Here is an 18,475-nt window from a genome sequence, read left to right as displayed (position 1 = left end):
GTCCATCTTTGGGGGTGACAGTAGTAATATTGCCACCATCCTACGTCAGGATTGGCAGATCCTTCAGAAAGGATTGCCAACGGTTAAGGAATTCTCTGTCCCCCCAATGATGGCATACAAACGGACCCGCAACTTACGCGATAGATTGGTCAAAGCGGACATAGGGGGTAAGGATATAGACAAACAGAAAAGATTAGCACCACTTAAGAATGGTAATTTCCCTTGCCTCTCCTGCTGCAACTGCAGTTGCATCATGAGAGGTGATGGTTTTACTCATCCTTATAGTGGTAAACGGTTTAAGATTAAGGGACACTACACATGTAAATCCACAGATGTGGTTTACATGATACAGTGTCCATGTAGCCTAATATATGTGGGTGAAACCACAATGGAACTGAGGGAAAGAATTAATAAGCATAAAAGCACTATAAGAACAGGAGCTATTGACAAACCGGTTGCAAAACACTTTATTGATTGTAAACATGCTATTAATCAATTAAGATTTCGAGCAATCGACAGCGTTGGGTATCTGAGAAGGGGTGGGGACAGGAAAGTTATACTTAGGAAAAAGGAACTTAAGTGGATCCACACCCTTAGATCCCTTCAACCTCACGGGTTAAATTTGGAGTTTAACGTCACATCCATCGATTGACATTGGTCGCTGGATGGTCCTCTTCAGTATATGGACATCATAATTTTTTATATGTGATACACATCCCTAACATAGGGATTTTTAGATTTATATGATAAAATGCCTTTCATAGCATCCGATGGGTGAAATTTTGGAGAATGTATTCTGTATATGACGATCTTGCATGATTGCTTGATGCTGCGCTGTACATTGTCTCCACCTCCATAGATATGTGCATGTACATACTTTGATTGTCTATTGATGGTGTGGCGATCACTATTGTGGTCTGTGATCCGATAGTATCGATCTATCCATCCTTGTATATGGACCATGTACTGGTTATCCATTTTGTCATATGGATTATGCACATTTCTCTGATAGGTTGCGCTGGTCACGGCGTCGCCGTTACCATGACTCCGGTGTTTGCACTGTGTTTCCATTGGTTGTGCTATCCATGTGACCCACGAGATTGACGCACGGCTGTGCGCACCGTACTGGATGTCACGTGAGAGTCGCGCAAGCGATGACGACAATGATTGCCTCTAGCAGCTCATTGGCTGAAGGCGTCAGTGCCGGCCGGAGTCATGGCGACGGATGACACTTCCGGTATGCAAAGCCGGCAAGCCGCGACTGCGCATTGGAGGTGACAGCACGCCGTGGCGCACATGACGGAGATGGTGGCCATGTCAGCTGCAGTAAGTAGCAACTTGCACAGATTCTTTCCATTATGTATTGATTGGCCATGTTAATGTAATATGGGGTGTGTTTTTTAATGTGGGGGGGTATATATATGCCTACCAGCATTGATGTCATTAGGCTTGATAAAGACTGGTGAACAGTCGAAACGTTGCCATTTGTGTCTGGAGGTACGAATAAAGAAATTTTGATACTGCTACATGCTGCCAAAGCCATCTTCCTTTCTACATATGTATTCCAAGGCCTGATGGATCAAGGGCCTACGGCTAGGCTGCTGCATTGACCAACGCATTATCTTGAGACCACAAGGTGCTGCTTCTACACTCTCACGTTTATCTATCTTCAGGATAGGTCATCAATATCAGATCAGCAGGGGTCTGATAAAGAATTATTAGGAACACCTGTTCTATTTCTCATTGGTTGACTAGATAATCGCATTAATCACATGGCAGTTGCTTCAATGCATGTAGGGTTGTGGTCCTGGTCAAGACAATCTCCTGAACTCCAAACTGAATGTCAGAATGGGAAAGAAAGGTGGTTTAAGCAATTTTGAGCGTGGCATGGTTGTTGGTGCCAGACGGGCCGGTCTGAGTATTTCACAATCTGCTCAGTTACTGGGATTTTCACGCACAACCATTGATGAAAGTTCAAGTTTTTAAGTTCAGCTGTAAGAGGACCAAATGGAATGAGGAGGAGAGAGATGCGGGACACTGCACACAGTAATGCCTTAGGGCTCATTCACATGACCGTGGCTTTGTTCCGCATTCGAGACGCATTTTTTGTGGCTCGGGTGCGGACCCATTCACTTCAATGGGGCCGCAAAGGATGCGGACAGCACTGTGTGGCCCCGCAAAAATTCCATTTTGTGGACAAGAATAGGCATTTCTATAAAGGGAAGTCCGTTCTGAAAATTGCGCAAGACACACGAGTGGCATCTGTGTTTTGCGGACTTCAAAATACGGCATGTTCGTGTGAATAAGCCCTTATTCACACAGTCAGTGTTCAGTCAGTGATTTCCAGCCAAAACCAGGTGCAGCTTTAAACACAGAACATGCACAGATCTCTACCTTATGTCTTTGGAGGCTCCAATCCTGGTTTTGGCTCACAATCACTGATGGAAATCACTGACCAAAACACTGACGTGTGAATGAGGCAATTTTTTTATATCATAATTATATATGTTTTTAAATTTGGCGACTAAATTTTTCAGTTTAGGAGCCAATAGCCCCTAGGTATTTTTATTTTTTTTGTTTGGAGCACTGTTTGTCTAATAAAAATTTCCCTGACAAATGGTGATTCCTCGCAAAAAAGTTATAATTAACATTCTCCATATGTTGGCATGATTTTGTACACTTAAAGGGATTCTGTCACCTCCCCTAAGCCAAAAAACGATTTTAAAGCAGCCATGAAGCACAGCTTACCTGGATTAGGCTGTGCTCTTTTATCTTGAAATCCGTCCAGCAGTTACTGCAAAAAACGACTTTGATTGATATGTAAATGTGTCCTGAAGGTGCCCAGAGGGGCGTTTTGTTCATCTTAGAGAGCCCAGTACCGCCCCTCTTACAGTGCCCAGCCCGCCTTCCTTGTACTGTCTAACCGCCGCCCCCAGCCTGCCACAGCCTCTCCTCCCCCTCCCTCACGCCGAACGAACTCTCGCACAGGCGCAGTACCCACTGAGGGCTGCGCCTGTGCGATCAGCAGGAGACTGAGGGCAGCAGCTTCATCTTCGTCACTGGGCATGCGCCGAGCCCAGTGACGTCCGATGCTCGCTCTTACCTGGATTTTCCATTTAAATCAATTTTTCCTGTAGCACAGCAAGGGTTAACAGCAAAAAAAAAAAAGATTGCCCTGATTCTGCAGTTTACAGAAACACCCTATATGTGGTCGTGACCTGCTGTATGGGCACACGACAGGGCACAAAAGTAAAGGAGCGCAATATTGTTTTTGGAGGGCATATTTTACTGGAATGGTTTTTAAGTGCCATGTCACATTTGAAGAGACCCTGAGGTACCCCTAGAAACAAAACCTACCCCTTTTTGGAAACTACACCCCTCAAGGAATTGATCAAGAGGTGATGTGAATCCTTTTGACCGAACAAGCGTTTCATAGAATTTAGAAACACTTGGCTTACATTTAAGTTCCAATAAAACGTTGCTTTAGCCTCAAACTTTTCATTTTCACAAGGCGCAACAGGAAATAATGCACCCTAAAATTTGTTCGGAAGGCTGCCATGCCCCCAATCAGCAGTTTGACAACATATGGGGTGTTGCGGTATTCAGGAAAAAGTGCATAACAAATTTTAGGGTGCATTATTCCCTGTTGCTCCTTTTGAGGCTAAAGCAACGTTTTATTGGAACTTAACCGCCTCCGGATCGCGGTACGGAGGTGGTCGATTTATTCCTCGGCGACGCATCTGTGCATCATCTCGCGAGATTACGCACACATCCGGCCCGCGCATGCGCATTGCGGACCGGCAAAAGTTGAAGGAGTATTTCGTCACCAGCCTGCCAGCCAATGATCATCGCTGGCAGGCTGGTGATTTTCAAAAAAACGAATCAAAAGCCATTTAACACTTTATATTTATAAATATAATGTGTTAAATGGCTGCTGTGCTCCTCTGCTGGTCCTTTTCGTCGGTTGGTCCCAGCAGAGGAGCACACATCAGTGAGTACACGCCAAACACTAGACTTAGCCCCCAGATCACCCCCCATCACCCCAATTAACCCCTTTATCACCCCTGTTAATCACTAGTGAAAGGGAAAAAAGTGATCAGTGTACACTGTCACTTTTTTTTCCACTAGTATTGACGGTTAGGTTTTAGGATAGTTTAGGCCCCTTTGTTAGGTAGTTAGCGTCGGTTAGTGCCCAGCCCACCGCACCACAGTCACTGATTCGCTGATTAGCGTATCGCTAATCAGCATTGGTACTTTTATAGTATCTGTAAGTGATCAGAACTGATCAGTCAGATCTATAATAGTATTAGTGTCACCTTAGCTCGCCCTCCACCCAAGACGCAGTGTTTGCCCGATCAGGCCTGATCGGTCGCCCACACGTGCGTTCCCCCACGCCCACCCCGCCGCAGTGAAAAAAAATATTTGATTTTTGATCACTGCACAATCACTTTACAAGCGCTGCGGCGATAAAAAAAATCAGTTTTAATATTTATTAATCGCAGCGGCTTTCGGTACTTCGCTAGCCTCCCATTTGTAAGACAGGCTTGCTTTTTTTCTTGGGTAGTCTCAATACCCCCTAAATTTAGTTGACCAAATGGCAAATAAGGGTTATTCTTCTGAAGAGGCCTACAGGCTTCTGACCCAGTCGGATGAGGAATGGGAACACGGCCCTGTGTTGCTAGACCACAGGTTGCGCAGGATCCGCTTCAAGGGCAGCAGAGTGGGGCTGGCGCTGTCGGATTACGTGGTGAGGCATACACCAGCAGCGCAGCCCATCCTGGACCTAGTACCAGCACTGCCGTACGGTGGCGCGTGCAGTAGTTCCCCCGTCGCAGCCACTGCACAGACAGGCCCATAGAGCCCCTAGAGTCCCTGAGGTGCTGGCAAACCCTGATTGGCAGCCCCCAACTTCAGCCGCAGCAGTAATTCCCCCTTTCACCGCCCAGTCTGGAGTTCGGGTTCAGACAGCTCAGATCGGCACTGGGGTGTTTTGAACTGTTCTTGACTGCGGAGCTCTTGGATAAATCGGTATGCCACTTAATTTATAGCCGCCAACCCGGGAAGCTTTTATGCACAGTCTTTCCGGTGGAAACCCGTCCAAGTTTCCGAATTTAAAACTTTTCTGGGTCTTCTCCTCAACATGGCCTAACAAAAAAGCATGAATTAGTCCTATTGGCCCACGAACCCAATTCATCACATGCCCATGTTCTCTGCTGCCATGTCCAGGACACGATTTGATACCATCCTGCGTTTCCTGCACTTTAGTGACAACAGCACCTCTCGTCCCAGAGGCCACCCAGCTTTTGACCGGCTCCACAAAATTCGGCCCCTCATAGACCACCATAACACCAAATTTGCTGATTTGTATACCCCTGAGCAAAACATCTGTATAGAGTAGACGAGTCCCTTATACATTTTACCGGGCGCCTTGGCTTCAAACAATACATCCCAAGCAAGCACGCCCGGTATGGGGTCAAATTGTATAAGCTCTGTGAAAGGGCCACAGGCTATACGCACAAATTTCGTGTCTATGAGGGTAAAGATCAGACCCTAGAGCCAGTCGGTTGCCCTGACTACCTGGGGAGCAGTGGGAAGACAGTCTGGGACTTGGTGTCACCCTTTTTTGGCAAGGGGTACTATCTTTATGTGGACAATTTTTACACAAGTGTGCCCCTCTTCAGGCATTTGTTTTTAGAACAGATTGGCTGCTGTGGCCCCGCACGACCTAGTCGCCGGGGCTTCCTCCAACGGCTTGTTACCACCCATCTTGCAAAAATACCCGGCAATGATTTATTCATCCACATCGATTGATGTGAATGGAGAAATCGGGTTTGCCAGGGCATACGGGCTGAGTGGGTTTGGATGTTGGGCGGGGCTCCTATGTCCTGGCAGACGCCTTTCCCCCTTTTTTTTTTTTTTTTTTTTTTATGGCAGAGATTTTTTCATCCACATTGATTGATGCGAATGAAGAAATCTGTGCCGTTCAATTTTTCTTTCAGCCCAGAGGCTGTGACAAAAAATAAAAACTTCTATGAACTCACTATGCCCATCAGCGAATACCTTAGGGCAGGCATGTCCAAACTGCGGCCCTCCAGCTGTTGCAAAACTACAACTCCCAGCATGCTCTAATAGCTGTAAGCTATCCAGGCATGCTGGGAGTTGTAGTTTTGGAACAGCTGGAGGGCCGCAGTTTGGACATGCCTGCCTTAGGGTGTCTCCGAAATGGGGTCATTTGTGGGGTGTTTCTACTGTCTGGGCATTGTAGAACCTCAGGAAACATGACAGGTGCTCAGAAAGTCAGAGCTGCTTCAAAATGCGGAAATTCACATTTTTGTACCATAGTTTGTAAACGTTATAACTTTTGCGCAAACCAATAAATATGTAGAACAATAGATAAGACATGTAGAACAATAAATTTAGAGAAAAATTTATATAGAAATGTAGTTTTATTTGAAAAATTTTACAACTGTAAGTGAAAAATTTCATTTTTTTGCAAAAAAATCTGTAAATTTCGATTAATAACAAAAAAAAAGTAAAAATGTCAGCAGCAATGAAATACCACCAAATGAAAGCTCTATTAGTGAGAAGAAAAGGAGGTAAAATTCATTTGGGTGGTAAGTTGTATGACTGAGCAATAAACCGTGAAAATAGTGTAGTGCAGAATTGTAAAAAGTGGTCTGGTTATTAAGGGGTTTTAAGCTAGGGGAGCTGAGGTGGTTAAGGAGCCATAACTTTTTTTGTTTTTGTCTTTTTGTTTTAGGCTACTTTCACACTTGCGTTAGACGGATCCGCACCTATAAATGCAAACGATGGTATCCGTTCAGTGCGGCTCCGTCTGCATAACAGCTTTTTCAGATCTGAGTTTTCACGATCGTGAAAACTCAGATCCGACAGTATATTCTAACACAGAGGCATTCCCATGGTGATGGGGGCGCTTCGTGTTAGAATATGCTAAGAACTGTGTACATAACTGCCCCTTGCTGCCTGGCAGCACCCGATCTCTTACAGGGGGCTGTGATCCGCACAATTAACCCCTCAGGTGCCGCACCTGAGGGGTTAATTGTGCGAATCACAGCCCCCTCATCGGGTGCTGCCAGGCAGCAGGGGGCAGTTATGTACACAGTTCTTAGCATATTCTAACACGAAGCGCCCCCATCACCATGGGAACGCCTCTGTGTTAGAATATACTGTCGGATCTGAGTTTTTCAGACCCCCCTCCCTCCCCAGTATTAAAAGCATTGGTGGCCAGCTGCAAGCTGCGTTTTGGTGTCCGCCTCCAGAGCGGAATGGAGGCGGAACGGAGCCAAACTGATGCATTCTGAACGGATCCTTATCCATTCAGAATGCATTGGGGATGAACGGATCCGTTCGGGGCCGCTTGTGAGAGCCCTCAAACGGATCTTGTAAGTGGAACCCCAAACACAACTGTGAAAGTAGCCTGACTGAGCTGTGTGAGGATTTGTTTGTTGCGGGACAAGCTCCATTTTGAAGCGCAACTGACTTTTTGATCATTTTTTTTTTTATATATCATTTTTTAGGAGGTGGGCAAAAGTTACAATTCTCATGCAGAATATAAATAAAAATAAATGATAAAATCCATACCATTTTTATTTTTTCACTAATTTACCTGTGTGAAGGTTGCAATTCTGTAAGTGTTTTTTATTTTTTTTTATAGGGTTTCTCATGTAGTATATTTGATATAATTTTATTCTGTGGGTTTATATAGTTTATTTATGTTTTGCAACTTTTTAGCATAAAATCACTTCTGTATTAAAAATAAATGATATTTTGCATCACCATATACTGACATCCATTTTTATTTTTTCACCAAGGTAGCTGTGTGAGGGCTTGTTTTTCGTGGGACGGGCTATAGTTTATTAATTTTTTTTTCATTTTTTAATCAATTAGAAACTGATATGCAGGGGGCACAATTGGGTAATCTGGGGCACAGAGTATGTCATGCCTGATCTTGACTCTGGAGATCAGAGCCTAAAATCGTCATTTTCACACTGCCACTCTAATTGGTTAGCCTGCAGAGAGTAACCAATCAGAGAGAACGCCAGCAAGGCACCACTCTGATAGGTCCCTTGCTGCCTTCTCCGGTGTCTATGCTCTCGGGGAGAGTGGAGACTCCATGGCTGTGACACTTTTTAGCAATTTGGACGTAATTGTACGCCCGATCACCTTAAATTACATGCAATTTGGACATACATTTATGTCTAAATTCGTGAAGGGGATAATATTGATGACCTATGCTCAGGAGAAGTCATCAATACCAGATTGGCGGGGGTTCGACACCTGGCACCCCCTGTGATCAGCTGGTTGAAGGGAAGCTGCGCTATACTCTTGAATAGGAACGAGCCATCCCATTGAAATGAATGGGACGGTTTGTAATTGCATCTGCTCAGCACTGCTCTGTCAACGACTAGCAGGTAAACAAACGAGGTTCCTTCAACCAGCTAACATCTGTGTATAGTTGACTGCTTTCTTCTATAGAAAGGGTACAGTGTATGGCCAGTGACCATTTATGAATAAGCCAGACTTGAGACTCTTCTCTGGCGCGCACTGCCAGCATTATACAGTAATTGCATTTACGTGCATGCAGTTCAAGTATTCAGATCAACATTCTGGTTAGAAGAATGTAGAGTATTTATCGTGAGACAACCCAGTGTGATAACGGAGGCTCAGAAGCTGTATCCGGGCAGTCACAACGGAATCTGGAGGTGATTGACAACTGGGTTTCAGCTGAGGTTTTCGGAGGAAAACTGATCCTGATCCTGATCATTTACTACCTTAGTCGCCACTGACAATGACTAGAGCAAGGTGTTTGACAGAGAGCGGCACCGATGTCTTGTTATGCGATGGGGAAGCATTGGCATGTTACCATTAAAGCCAGTGGCAAAGCAATGGCCTTCAGCTCTGCTATAAGCAGAAAAGTTTTGGGTGGAAAAGAAGCTAGCAACAAAATGATGAATCAGAAGTAAAAATATATATATATCTCTGTAAATTGGAGGGTCCTGTTCACACTGTTGCTCTCCACTGAAGAGGATGGGAGAAGCATTTACAAGTTCATCCATTTTTGCTTTCTTTGCAGCTGGAGCAGAGATGGGCACAAGCTAGTGAGCGCTTCCACTGATAACATTGTGTCCTTGTGGGATGTCCTCTCTGGAGATTGTGACCAACGGTTTCGATTCCCTTCCCCTATCCTGAAAGTCCAGTTCCACCCACGGGATCAGTAAGTGACGTGTTTTATGGAAGGGCCTGTGTGTTTGTACATTAGATTTGTTTTGCACATACGGTTGTGTTCGTAACTTGTCCATTTCACTTCTGTACACCATACAACCAAAACTTGGAAACTAACAAACCAGTAATGAATATGCACATTTTATCTATCAGTAATTCAATCCTTCCAGTGTTGTTTGCCTTACAGCGATACTACACATTTATGTCCTTTTTCTTCTGCTTTAATATTGAAAAAAGATGAAAACGGAAAAAATAATTTATTTTCTTTCCTTCGCCATATACTGAGCAGCATAACTTATTTGTTATGGTTATGTCTTTGGAGCTGTGTGGGGGCTCATTTTTGGTTGGATGATCTTTTAGTTTTTATTGATACCGTTTTGTAGTGTGCCGGACAATCTGATATTGATGACCTATACCGTGTATAGGTCATTAGTATTGCACTCCCTGGAAACCCCTTGTGAGAAAATGAAGTACTTGCCCAATGTTCCTTTTGAGTATCTTTTTTTTTTTTTTTTTTCTCTCTATATTTTTTCTCTCTATATAGCCCTGACCCATTCTCAAACTATGGGAACCGTTACTCCTGGCGCCTAGTATATAGATGTACTAGTGTTTTGCCAAGGGGGTAATCATCATGACTCTTCTCCCAAGCATGAGTTATCTTCATTACTCTGATATTGTCCCCTTTCGCAGAAAGTGGAAAGCCTTGGTCAGCCCAACCTTCCTGGTTGCTGGACTGGAGCTTCTCCAGGGCAACTTCGATGGTGCAGGTACCTGCTGGTTCCTCTCTTCCCCGGCTGTGCATGCTTTCACTGCGGGCTGAAGTGAGGACTCAGGTTTATCTTGTGTGTTGAGCTTTTAGCTCTGTTGTCTGTGATAATTGGAGAGTGATAAAGGTCGCTTACTTTTGGCAGAATCTTGGGAGAGTCTTGGTGACACCCGCTTGACAAACCACTGGTGACCACTAGCTTAGCTTTAAGTATTTAAACTGGCGACAGGTCCTCTTTAAAGGAGCTGCTCACTATCGCCTAGATTTGGGAAAACATAATATTATTTTAAATGGGATATAAAAAAATTAATAAATAATGATCCTGTGTCTAGATCAGGGGTGCACAACGTTTTCTGGTTGGGGGCCACATTGCCAGACTGAACCAATGACGAGGGCCGCAATTAAAATTTAAAGGTGTATTAACAACTGAAATATTGTACTTATGGCATGTTGAACACACATTATATACCATTAATGTCTAGTTACACTTCTAGGACTCCCATCTAATGGGAGAAATACATAAAAAATGCATGTGAGCAGCCACAAGACATAGGCATACATGTCTGTTACCAGATGGTTGGGGGCCGCACAGAATGGTATCAAGGGCCGCATGTGGCCCCCGGGCCGCAGGTTGTGCACCCCTGGTCTAGATATTGCTATTCATTATAGTGCCCCTGCTGTTCTTTTTACTCCCTCTCGCAACATTCACCAAATATATCCTTTGCCAGAGTTCACACATGCTCAGTAGGTCAGCCCCACTGCCTGGATCTTTTTGTACATAGATACTATTGAGTAGGCACCAATAAGAATTGGGGCACTAGGAGCAGCAGCTTCTCATCACTTCTGGACATATTAGGCATTCGATCTGAGAGGGAATCAAAATATCACCAAGGGGTCCATAACAAGTATGTACCGTATTTTTCGCCGTATAAGACGCACCGGCCTATAAGACGCACCTAGGTTTTTGAGGAGGAAAATAAGAAAAAAAATATTTTGAACCAAAAAGGTGCACTTTTGGTGGGTTTTGAACTAATTGTGGTCTGTGGGTGACGCACTGTTATGGGGGATCTGTGGGTGGCACTGTTATGGGGGATCTGTGGGTGGCACTGTTATGGGGGATCTGTGGGTGGCACTGTTATGGGGGATCTGTGGGTGACACTTATGGGGGATCTGTGGGTGACACTTATGGGGGATCTGTGGGTGACACTTATGGGGGATCTGTGGGTGACACTTATGGGGGATCTGTGGGTGACACTTATGGGGGATCTGTGGGTGACACTTATGGGGGATCTGTGGGTGACACTTATGGGGGATCTGTGGGTGACACTTATGGGGGATCTGTGGGTGACACTTATGGGGGATCTGTGGGTGACACTTATGGGGGATCTGTGGGTGACACTTATGGGGGATCTGTGGGTGACACTTATGGGGGATCTGTGGGTGACACTTATGGGGGATCTGTGGGTGACACTTATGGGGGATCTGTGGGTGACACTTATGGGGGATCCTCTCTGGATGGCACTGTTATGAGGATGAGGATCTGTGAATGACACATATATAGCATCTTATGCTGTCATCCACAGATCCCCTCCATAAGTGTCCCTGTAGTGAATGACCCTCAATACAGGGGGTGGGGGTCGCATCTGCTTTAATGACAGCGGGGCCCGTGCAGTGACTATTCTACTACACGGGCCCCGCTCACTGTATAATCATATCTCTCTAATAGTTAATTGTTCTATGCATGTAATCGCATAATGAGCGCTGTGTATTACCGTACTTAAAACTAGCAGCGCTCGCCGTTCGGAGCAGAGAGGAGGCAGGAGGCAGGCCGGGAGGACGGGCGCTTGCAACGTGAGTCATACGTCACGCGCCTGCGCCGCCTGCTTCATTCATAAGTGGGCGGTGCAGGCGCGTGACGTATGACTCACGCTGCAAGTGCCCGTCCTCCCGGCCTGCCTCCTGCCTCCTCTCTGCTCCGAACGGCGAGCGCTGCTAGTTTTAAGTACGGTAATACACAGCGCTCATTAGCGCTCATTATGCGATTACATGCATAGAACAATTAACTATTAGAGAGATATGATTATACAGTGAGCGGGGCCCGTGTAGTAGAATAGTCACTGCACGGGCCCCGCTGTCATTATTAATGCAGATGCCGCCCCCAGCCCCTCCTCCCTCACAGCTGATACACCCGCATCGCGGCGGGTGTATCATTGAAAACTGGGCAAAATCAGCTACATTCGCCGTATAAGACGCACTGCTATTTTCCCCCCACTTTTGGGGGGAAAAAAGTGAGTCTTATACGGCGAAAAATACGGTAACTGCAATTTCTAGACACAGGAAAATTTTCTAAAGATTTCCAATGAAAAAAATAGCATGATCCAGCAAAGTAAATTGTTCATGGGATAACCCCCTGGATGTATTAGTCTATATGATAAGTAATATTTGCACAGTTAGATGCATGTACTATATATATATATTTTTTTTTTTTAATCGCTTCCCTTATTTACATGTGTGTTTCTCAACAGGGACAAAGTTCTGGTGTGCCCCATGAAATCTGCTCCTGTCATGCTCACACTGTCAGACTCCAGTCATGTAGTCTTACCAGTGGATGATGACTCTGACCTTAACGTGGTTGCATCTTTTGATCGACGAGGAGAATATATCTATACAGGGAATGCAAAGGGAAAAGTAAGAGCTAGGATAGATTTTGTGAAAATCTGGTAGAAAAGTGTAGCCTCAAAGTTACACAGATTTTTTTTATCATTCTCTTCAGATCTTGGTGTTGAAAACAAACACTCAGACATTGGTAGCATCTTTCCGGGTTACAACTGGGACCAGTAATACAACTGCAATCAAATCAATAGAATTTGCTCGCAAGGGCACGTAAGTGGCACTGCCCGAAATCAATATGTCTTGTATCATTATGTGCGAGGTGTTTAGCATGTTGCGATCCCTCACCTACCAATCACCTGGCACTCCAGTGATACTTTTCCACCCCATGTGTTTTTGTTTCCTGGTCTCCAGTGATGGCTTGGCATCTCTAGATGCCAGGAAAAATGGGACTTACAGGGGAGCACGGAAACATCACTGGAGTGCCAGGGGATTGGTAGGTGAGTTTACTGCTTTCCCCCCCCCCAAAAAAAAATATGGAAATCCACAGCAAAATCCACACTATTTTCTTTTCTACTGCGGAGAGTTTGCATTAGCAAATTGGATGTATGTGGATTTACCCTTAACCCCTTCCCGACACATGACTTACTATTGCGTCAAGGAAGCCACTGCGTTCCCGCAATTTGACATAATAGTACTTCATGGTGATTGGGCGGGCATCGGTCCCTGGTAGCCGGGCTCCTGCTGTATCCGCTGGCATCGCTGTAAAACTGATGCCAGCGGATTAATCCCTGCGACATAGAAGAGGTTTGTGTCGGGTGAGGGAGCGCATCGAGTCTCCACGCTGCTGTGGCGGGGGCTCGATGTGTCAGAAGGCAGCCCGATGCTGTGCAGAGGCTGCCCAATGCCTTGCACGGCATCGGGACCTGCCTTCTACGGGTGCCTAGGAGATCCAGCCTCTCACTGTAGTACATGAACAGGCAATGCATTACAATATAGAGGGAATCAGACCCCCAAAAGTGAACATCAGAAATAAAGTAAAGAAAAAAAAGTTTAAAAAAAAGTGTTTTTAATAAAAAATAATAAAGTTTTTAAGTAAAAAAAAAAAGGAAAAAAACGCCACTTTCCCCTTATTTTCTAATAAAATACAGAAAAAAACAAAAACACACATTAGGTATCGCCACGTCCGTAATGACCGGCTCTATAAATATATCGCATGATCTACCCTGTCCGATAAACACCATAAAAAAAGGCGTATGTCCCACAAAATGGTATCAATCAAACCATCACCTCATTTCCCCCAAAAATTGACCTTACCTAAGACAGTCAAAAAATAAAAAATCTATGGCTCTCAGACTATGGAGACACTAAAACATCATTATTTCGGTTTCAAAAATGCTATTATTGTGTAAAACTTAAATAAATAAGAAAAAGTAGACCTATTAGGTATTTCCACGTCCGTAACGATCTACTCTATAAAAAAGACACATGACCTAATCCCTCAGGTAAACGCTGTAAAAATAAATAAATAAATAAAAACTGCGCCAAAACAACACATTTTTTGGTCACCTTGCCCCATAAAGTGTAATAACGAATGATCAAAAAATCATATGTACCCAAAAATGGTACCAATAAAAACATCAACTCTTTCTGCAAAAAACGAGCCCCTGCACAAGACGATCGGCAGAAAAATAAAAAAAATAGGGCGTTCAGAAAATGGAGACACAAACGCTTTTTGTTTTTTCAAAAATGCTTTATTATGTAAAACTTAGGGCTCTTTCACACTTGCGTTCTTTTCTTCCGGCATAGAGTTCCGTCGTCGGGGCTCTATGCCGGAAGAATCCTGATCAGTTTTATCCTAATGCATTCTGAATGGAGAGAAATCCGTTCAGGATGCATCAGGATGTCTTCAGTTCCGGACCGGAAAGTTTTTGGGCCGGAGAAAATACCGCAGCGTGCTGCGCTTTTTGCTCTGGCTAAAAATCCTGAACACTTGCCGCAAGGCCGGATCCGGAATTAATGCCCATTGAAAGGCATTAATCCGGATCCGGCCTGTTTCGGTGCATTGCCGGATCCGACGTTTAGCTTTTTCTGAAGGGTTGCCATGGCTGCCGGGACGCTAAAGTCCTGGCAGCCATGGTAAAGGGGAGCGGGGGAGTAGTATACTTACCGTCCGTGCGGCTCCCGGGGCGCTCCAGAGTGATGTCAGGGCGCCCCATGCGCATGGATCACATGATCGCATGTACACGTCATCCATGCGCATGGGGCGCTCTGATGTCATTCTGGAGCGCCCCGGGAGCCGCACGGATGGTAAGTATACTGCTCCCCACTACTACTATGGCAACCAGGACTTTAATAGTGTCCTGGCTGCCATAGTAAAACTGAACGCATTTTGAAGACGGATCCGTCTTCAAATGCGTTCAGTTCACTTGTGGTTTTCCGGATCCGGCGTGTAATTCCGGCAAATGGAGTACACGACGGATCCGGACAACGCAAGTGTGAAAGAGCCCTAAAACAAACAAACACATAAAAAGTAGACATATTTGATATCATTGCGTCCGTAACAACCTGCTCTATAAAAATAGCACATGATCTTCCCTCTCAAATGTAAGAAATAAAAGCAGTGCCAAAACATAAATTTTTTGGTTACCTTGCATCACTAAAAAATGTGTATGTGTGTGTGTGTATATATATGTATATATATCTCAATTAAAAATCATATGTACCCCAAAATAGTACCAATAAAACTGGCACCTTATCCCGTAGTTTACAAAATGGCGTAACTTTTTTGAGTTTCTACTGTAGGGATGCATCAGGGGGGCTTCAAATGGGACATGGTATCTAAAAGCCAGTTTAGCTAAATCTGCCTTCCAAAAACCATATGGCGTTCCTTTCCTTCTGCACCCTGCCGTGTGGCCATGCAGCTGTTTACGACCACATAAGGGGTGTTTCTGTAAACCCCAGAATCGGGGTAATAAATATTGAGTTTTGTTTGGCTGTTACCCCATGCCAAAAAATGGGTTAAAATTTAAAATCTGCCAAAAAAGTGAAATTCTGAAATTTCATCTCCATTTACCATGAATTCTTGTGGAACACCTAAAGGGTTAACAAAGTTTTGTAAAGTCAGTTTTGAATACCTTGAGGGGTGTCGTTTCCAAAATAGGGTAATTTTTGGGTGGTTTCTTTTATGTAAGCCTCACAAAGTGACTTCAGACCTGAACTGGTTCTTTAAAAAGTGGGTTTTTGAAATTTCAATTTACTTCTAAACTTCTAAGCCTTCTAACGTCCCCCAAAAATAAAATGTAATTTTCAAAATGATCCAAACATGAAGTAGACATATGGGAAATGTAAAGTAATAACTATTATATGAGGTATCACTATCTATTATAAAAGTAGAGAAATTGAAATATGAAAATTTGGGAATTTGTCAACATTTTTGGTAACTTTTTTTAGATTTCTTCACAAATAAAGGTGAAATATATTGACTCAAATTTATAACTATCATAAGTACAATGTGTCACTAGAAAACTTGGATAAGTAAAAGTGTTCCAAAGTTATTACCACATAAAGTGACACATGTCAGATTTGCAAAAAATGGCCTTGGCAGAAGAGCGAAAACTGGCCCGGGGTAGAAAGGGTTAAACAGGGGTCTGAATCTTGACGTGTTGATTTAAATCTGACAATATCTGTAAGCAAGCAAGATGTCTTTGGTTTTGGTTATTATAGATTTCCTTTGTTTTCCAGCCCCCACCCTCAGTACCAATTGACAAATATAAATCCAGTCCATGTGTCACATGTTTGCGATGTGTCTCTATCCTGTTTCTCTTTTATTGTTCACTAGTTAAAGGGGTTTTCTGACTTCTTCTTTTTTTTTTTTTTTTTTTATTATGATGACCTACCAAGTACTTGGTATGACAGCTCAGCCCCATTCACTTCGATGGGGCTGAGCTGTACCTAGGCCATTTGACCAATGAAAGTGATGTCACGTGGCCTAGGCTAAGCTGCGAGAAGCCCGTGGTACTACTGCAAGCTCCTTGACTTTCTGAAGCAGCTGATCCGCAGAAGTCGGACACCCAGAGGATAGGTCATCAGTAAAAAAATAAAAATAAATCGGAAAGTCCCTTTAACTCTGTGCTAAAGTTCTTATTACATTTAATAAGCGATGTATGTTATATATTTTTTTTCTTTTTAGCTGTTTTTTGATAAACACAGCTGATAGAATCATTAGAGTGTACGACGGACGGGAAATATTGACATGCGGCAGGGATGGTGAGCCCGAACCCATGCAGAAACTTCAGGATCTGGTGAACAGGTATTTTTCAGAAACAATGGCTAAATAGTCTGAAAACTTGCACAGATCTAATATTTCTCACAGCTGAGAGAACCCTTTAAAGTGTAACTCATAATCTTTATTTATTTTTGTAATGTAAAGCGGCAGTGATACTGACCATTTTTGTAATATACTTTAATTACTGAAATCGTAAATATCTATTATAAAAATAGCTCTAAAGTGGCCCATTTTGATCCTTAGCAACGCTCCCCTGTCTTCTGTTTACATAACACAGTCAGTGTTGAGTGTGTCTCCACAGTTAAACAGAAGACAAAGGAGCATTGCTAAGGCGTTTTCTAATAGAAATGTACGATTTCAGTAATTAAAATATATTGCAAAAATGGTCAGTATCACTGCACCTGCATGTTACAAAAATAAAAATAGATTGGCAGTTGCACTTGGAGGAGTCCAGTTTGATGCAATGTGCCTGCACTGGAGAGAAACGTAATTTTAATTTAATTGTACTTTTTTTTTTTTTTTTTTTTTTTTTTTTTTTTTCTTTTTTTTTTTTTGCTCCCCTCTTTTAGGACTCCCTGGAAGAAGTGTTGCTTTTCTGGGGATGGTGAATACATTGTGGCTGGTTCTGCAAGGCAACATGCGCTGTACATCTGGGAGAAGAGCATTGGAAACCTTGTGAAAATTCTTCATGGAACTCGTGGTGAACTTTTGCTAGATGTTGCTGTAAGTTTCTACTTTCATCAATTAAAAAATAATAACATAATTACATTTCATGTGATGATAATTTCTTTTTCTATTGTGTCTGTGTAATTTTATTTGTATTTATAGTGGCATCCGGTCCGACCAATTATTGCATCAATTTCAAGCGGTGTTGTTTCCATATGGGCACAAAACCAAGTGGTATGTGTTGTAATCCCATTCAGAATTGAAAAAATATATTTTTATTTAAGTGCTTCATGATTTTCCAGCCACTGCAGATAATATATTATGGAATCGCTTAAATATATTGGTGGGAATTTGGCCTTCAAAAAGTCGAAAATTTGTTTTTGAAACTTTTGGACGTATTGCTTATATAATACTATTCACTCCAGTTTGGGAAGGTGGGAATGGTTAGCCTGTCAAGCTGATTCAAGCTTGATTTATTAACTTTAAAGCATTGAAACTGGAGTAACATTACCAGACAAAAATATAAACCTTAAAGTTTACAAAGAATCTGCTTCCAAACCTTTTTCTCACTCGCTCAGAAGCAGCCCCAGGATCATGGTGGACAAAGGTACTCACATGTATCGGTGTGAATAAAGCACTTGGTCTGAGACAGAAATTGTCTGTTTATTTGGTGCAGTCTCTGTCGCTCTCAGACTGTGCTCTTGTGTTTAGCTCAGAGTTGGGGTTCTATTAGACCACGTGACTTCAGCCCCATTATCGGGTAAGTGTTTGTAGGAACGCTCATTCCCGTTAACTGGCCCATGTAATTGAGGAGCCAATGAACAAATTCGTCAAAAACTCCTTTGTCTGCATCAGGATAAAAGATGCACGATTATCGGCAGCTCATCTCCCTGTGCAATCAA

The 18,475-nt window shown here is 43.4% G+C and overlaps 1 protein-coding gene across 2 annotated transcripts in view; it reads left to right on the top strand.

Annotated features, from left to right (window-relative positions):
* Positions 1-18,475, top strand: part of RBBP5 (RB binding protein 5, histone lysine methyltransferase complex subunit) — a 49,649-nt gene that overhangs the window by 9,622 nt on the left and 21,552 nt on the right. For both annotated transcript variants that reach the window (XM_044288415.1, XM_044288414.1), the window contains exons 4-9: positions 9,095-9,235; positions 12,535-12,697; positions 12,783-12,892; positions 16,812-16,931; positions 17,477-17,630; positions 17,736-17,807. In XM_044288415.1, coding sequence (XP_044144350.1) covers positions 9,095-9,235; positions 12,535-12,697; positions 12,783-12,892; positions 16,812-16,931; positions 17,477-17,630; positions 17,736-17,807 — 760 coding nt within the window. The remainder of the gene's footprint in view (positions 1-9,094; positions 9,236-12,534; positions 12,698-12,782; positions 12,893-16,811; positions 16,932-17,476; positions 17,631-17,735; positions 17,808-18,475) is intronic.

This window comes from Bufo gargarizans, chromosome 3 (genome assembly GCF_014858855.1).
Source record: "Bufo gargarizans isolate SCDJY-AF-19 chromosome 3, ASM1485885v1, whole genome shotgun sequence".
Classification (NCBI taxonomy): Eukaryota; Metazoa; Chordata; class Amphibia; order Anura; family Bufonidae; genus Bufo; species Bufo gargarizans.
Note: the sequence above shows the minus strand (reverse complement) of the source record. Positions and strands in the feature narration are given on the sequence as shown.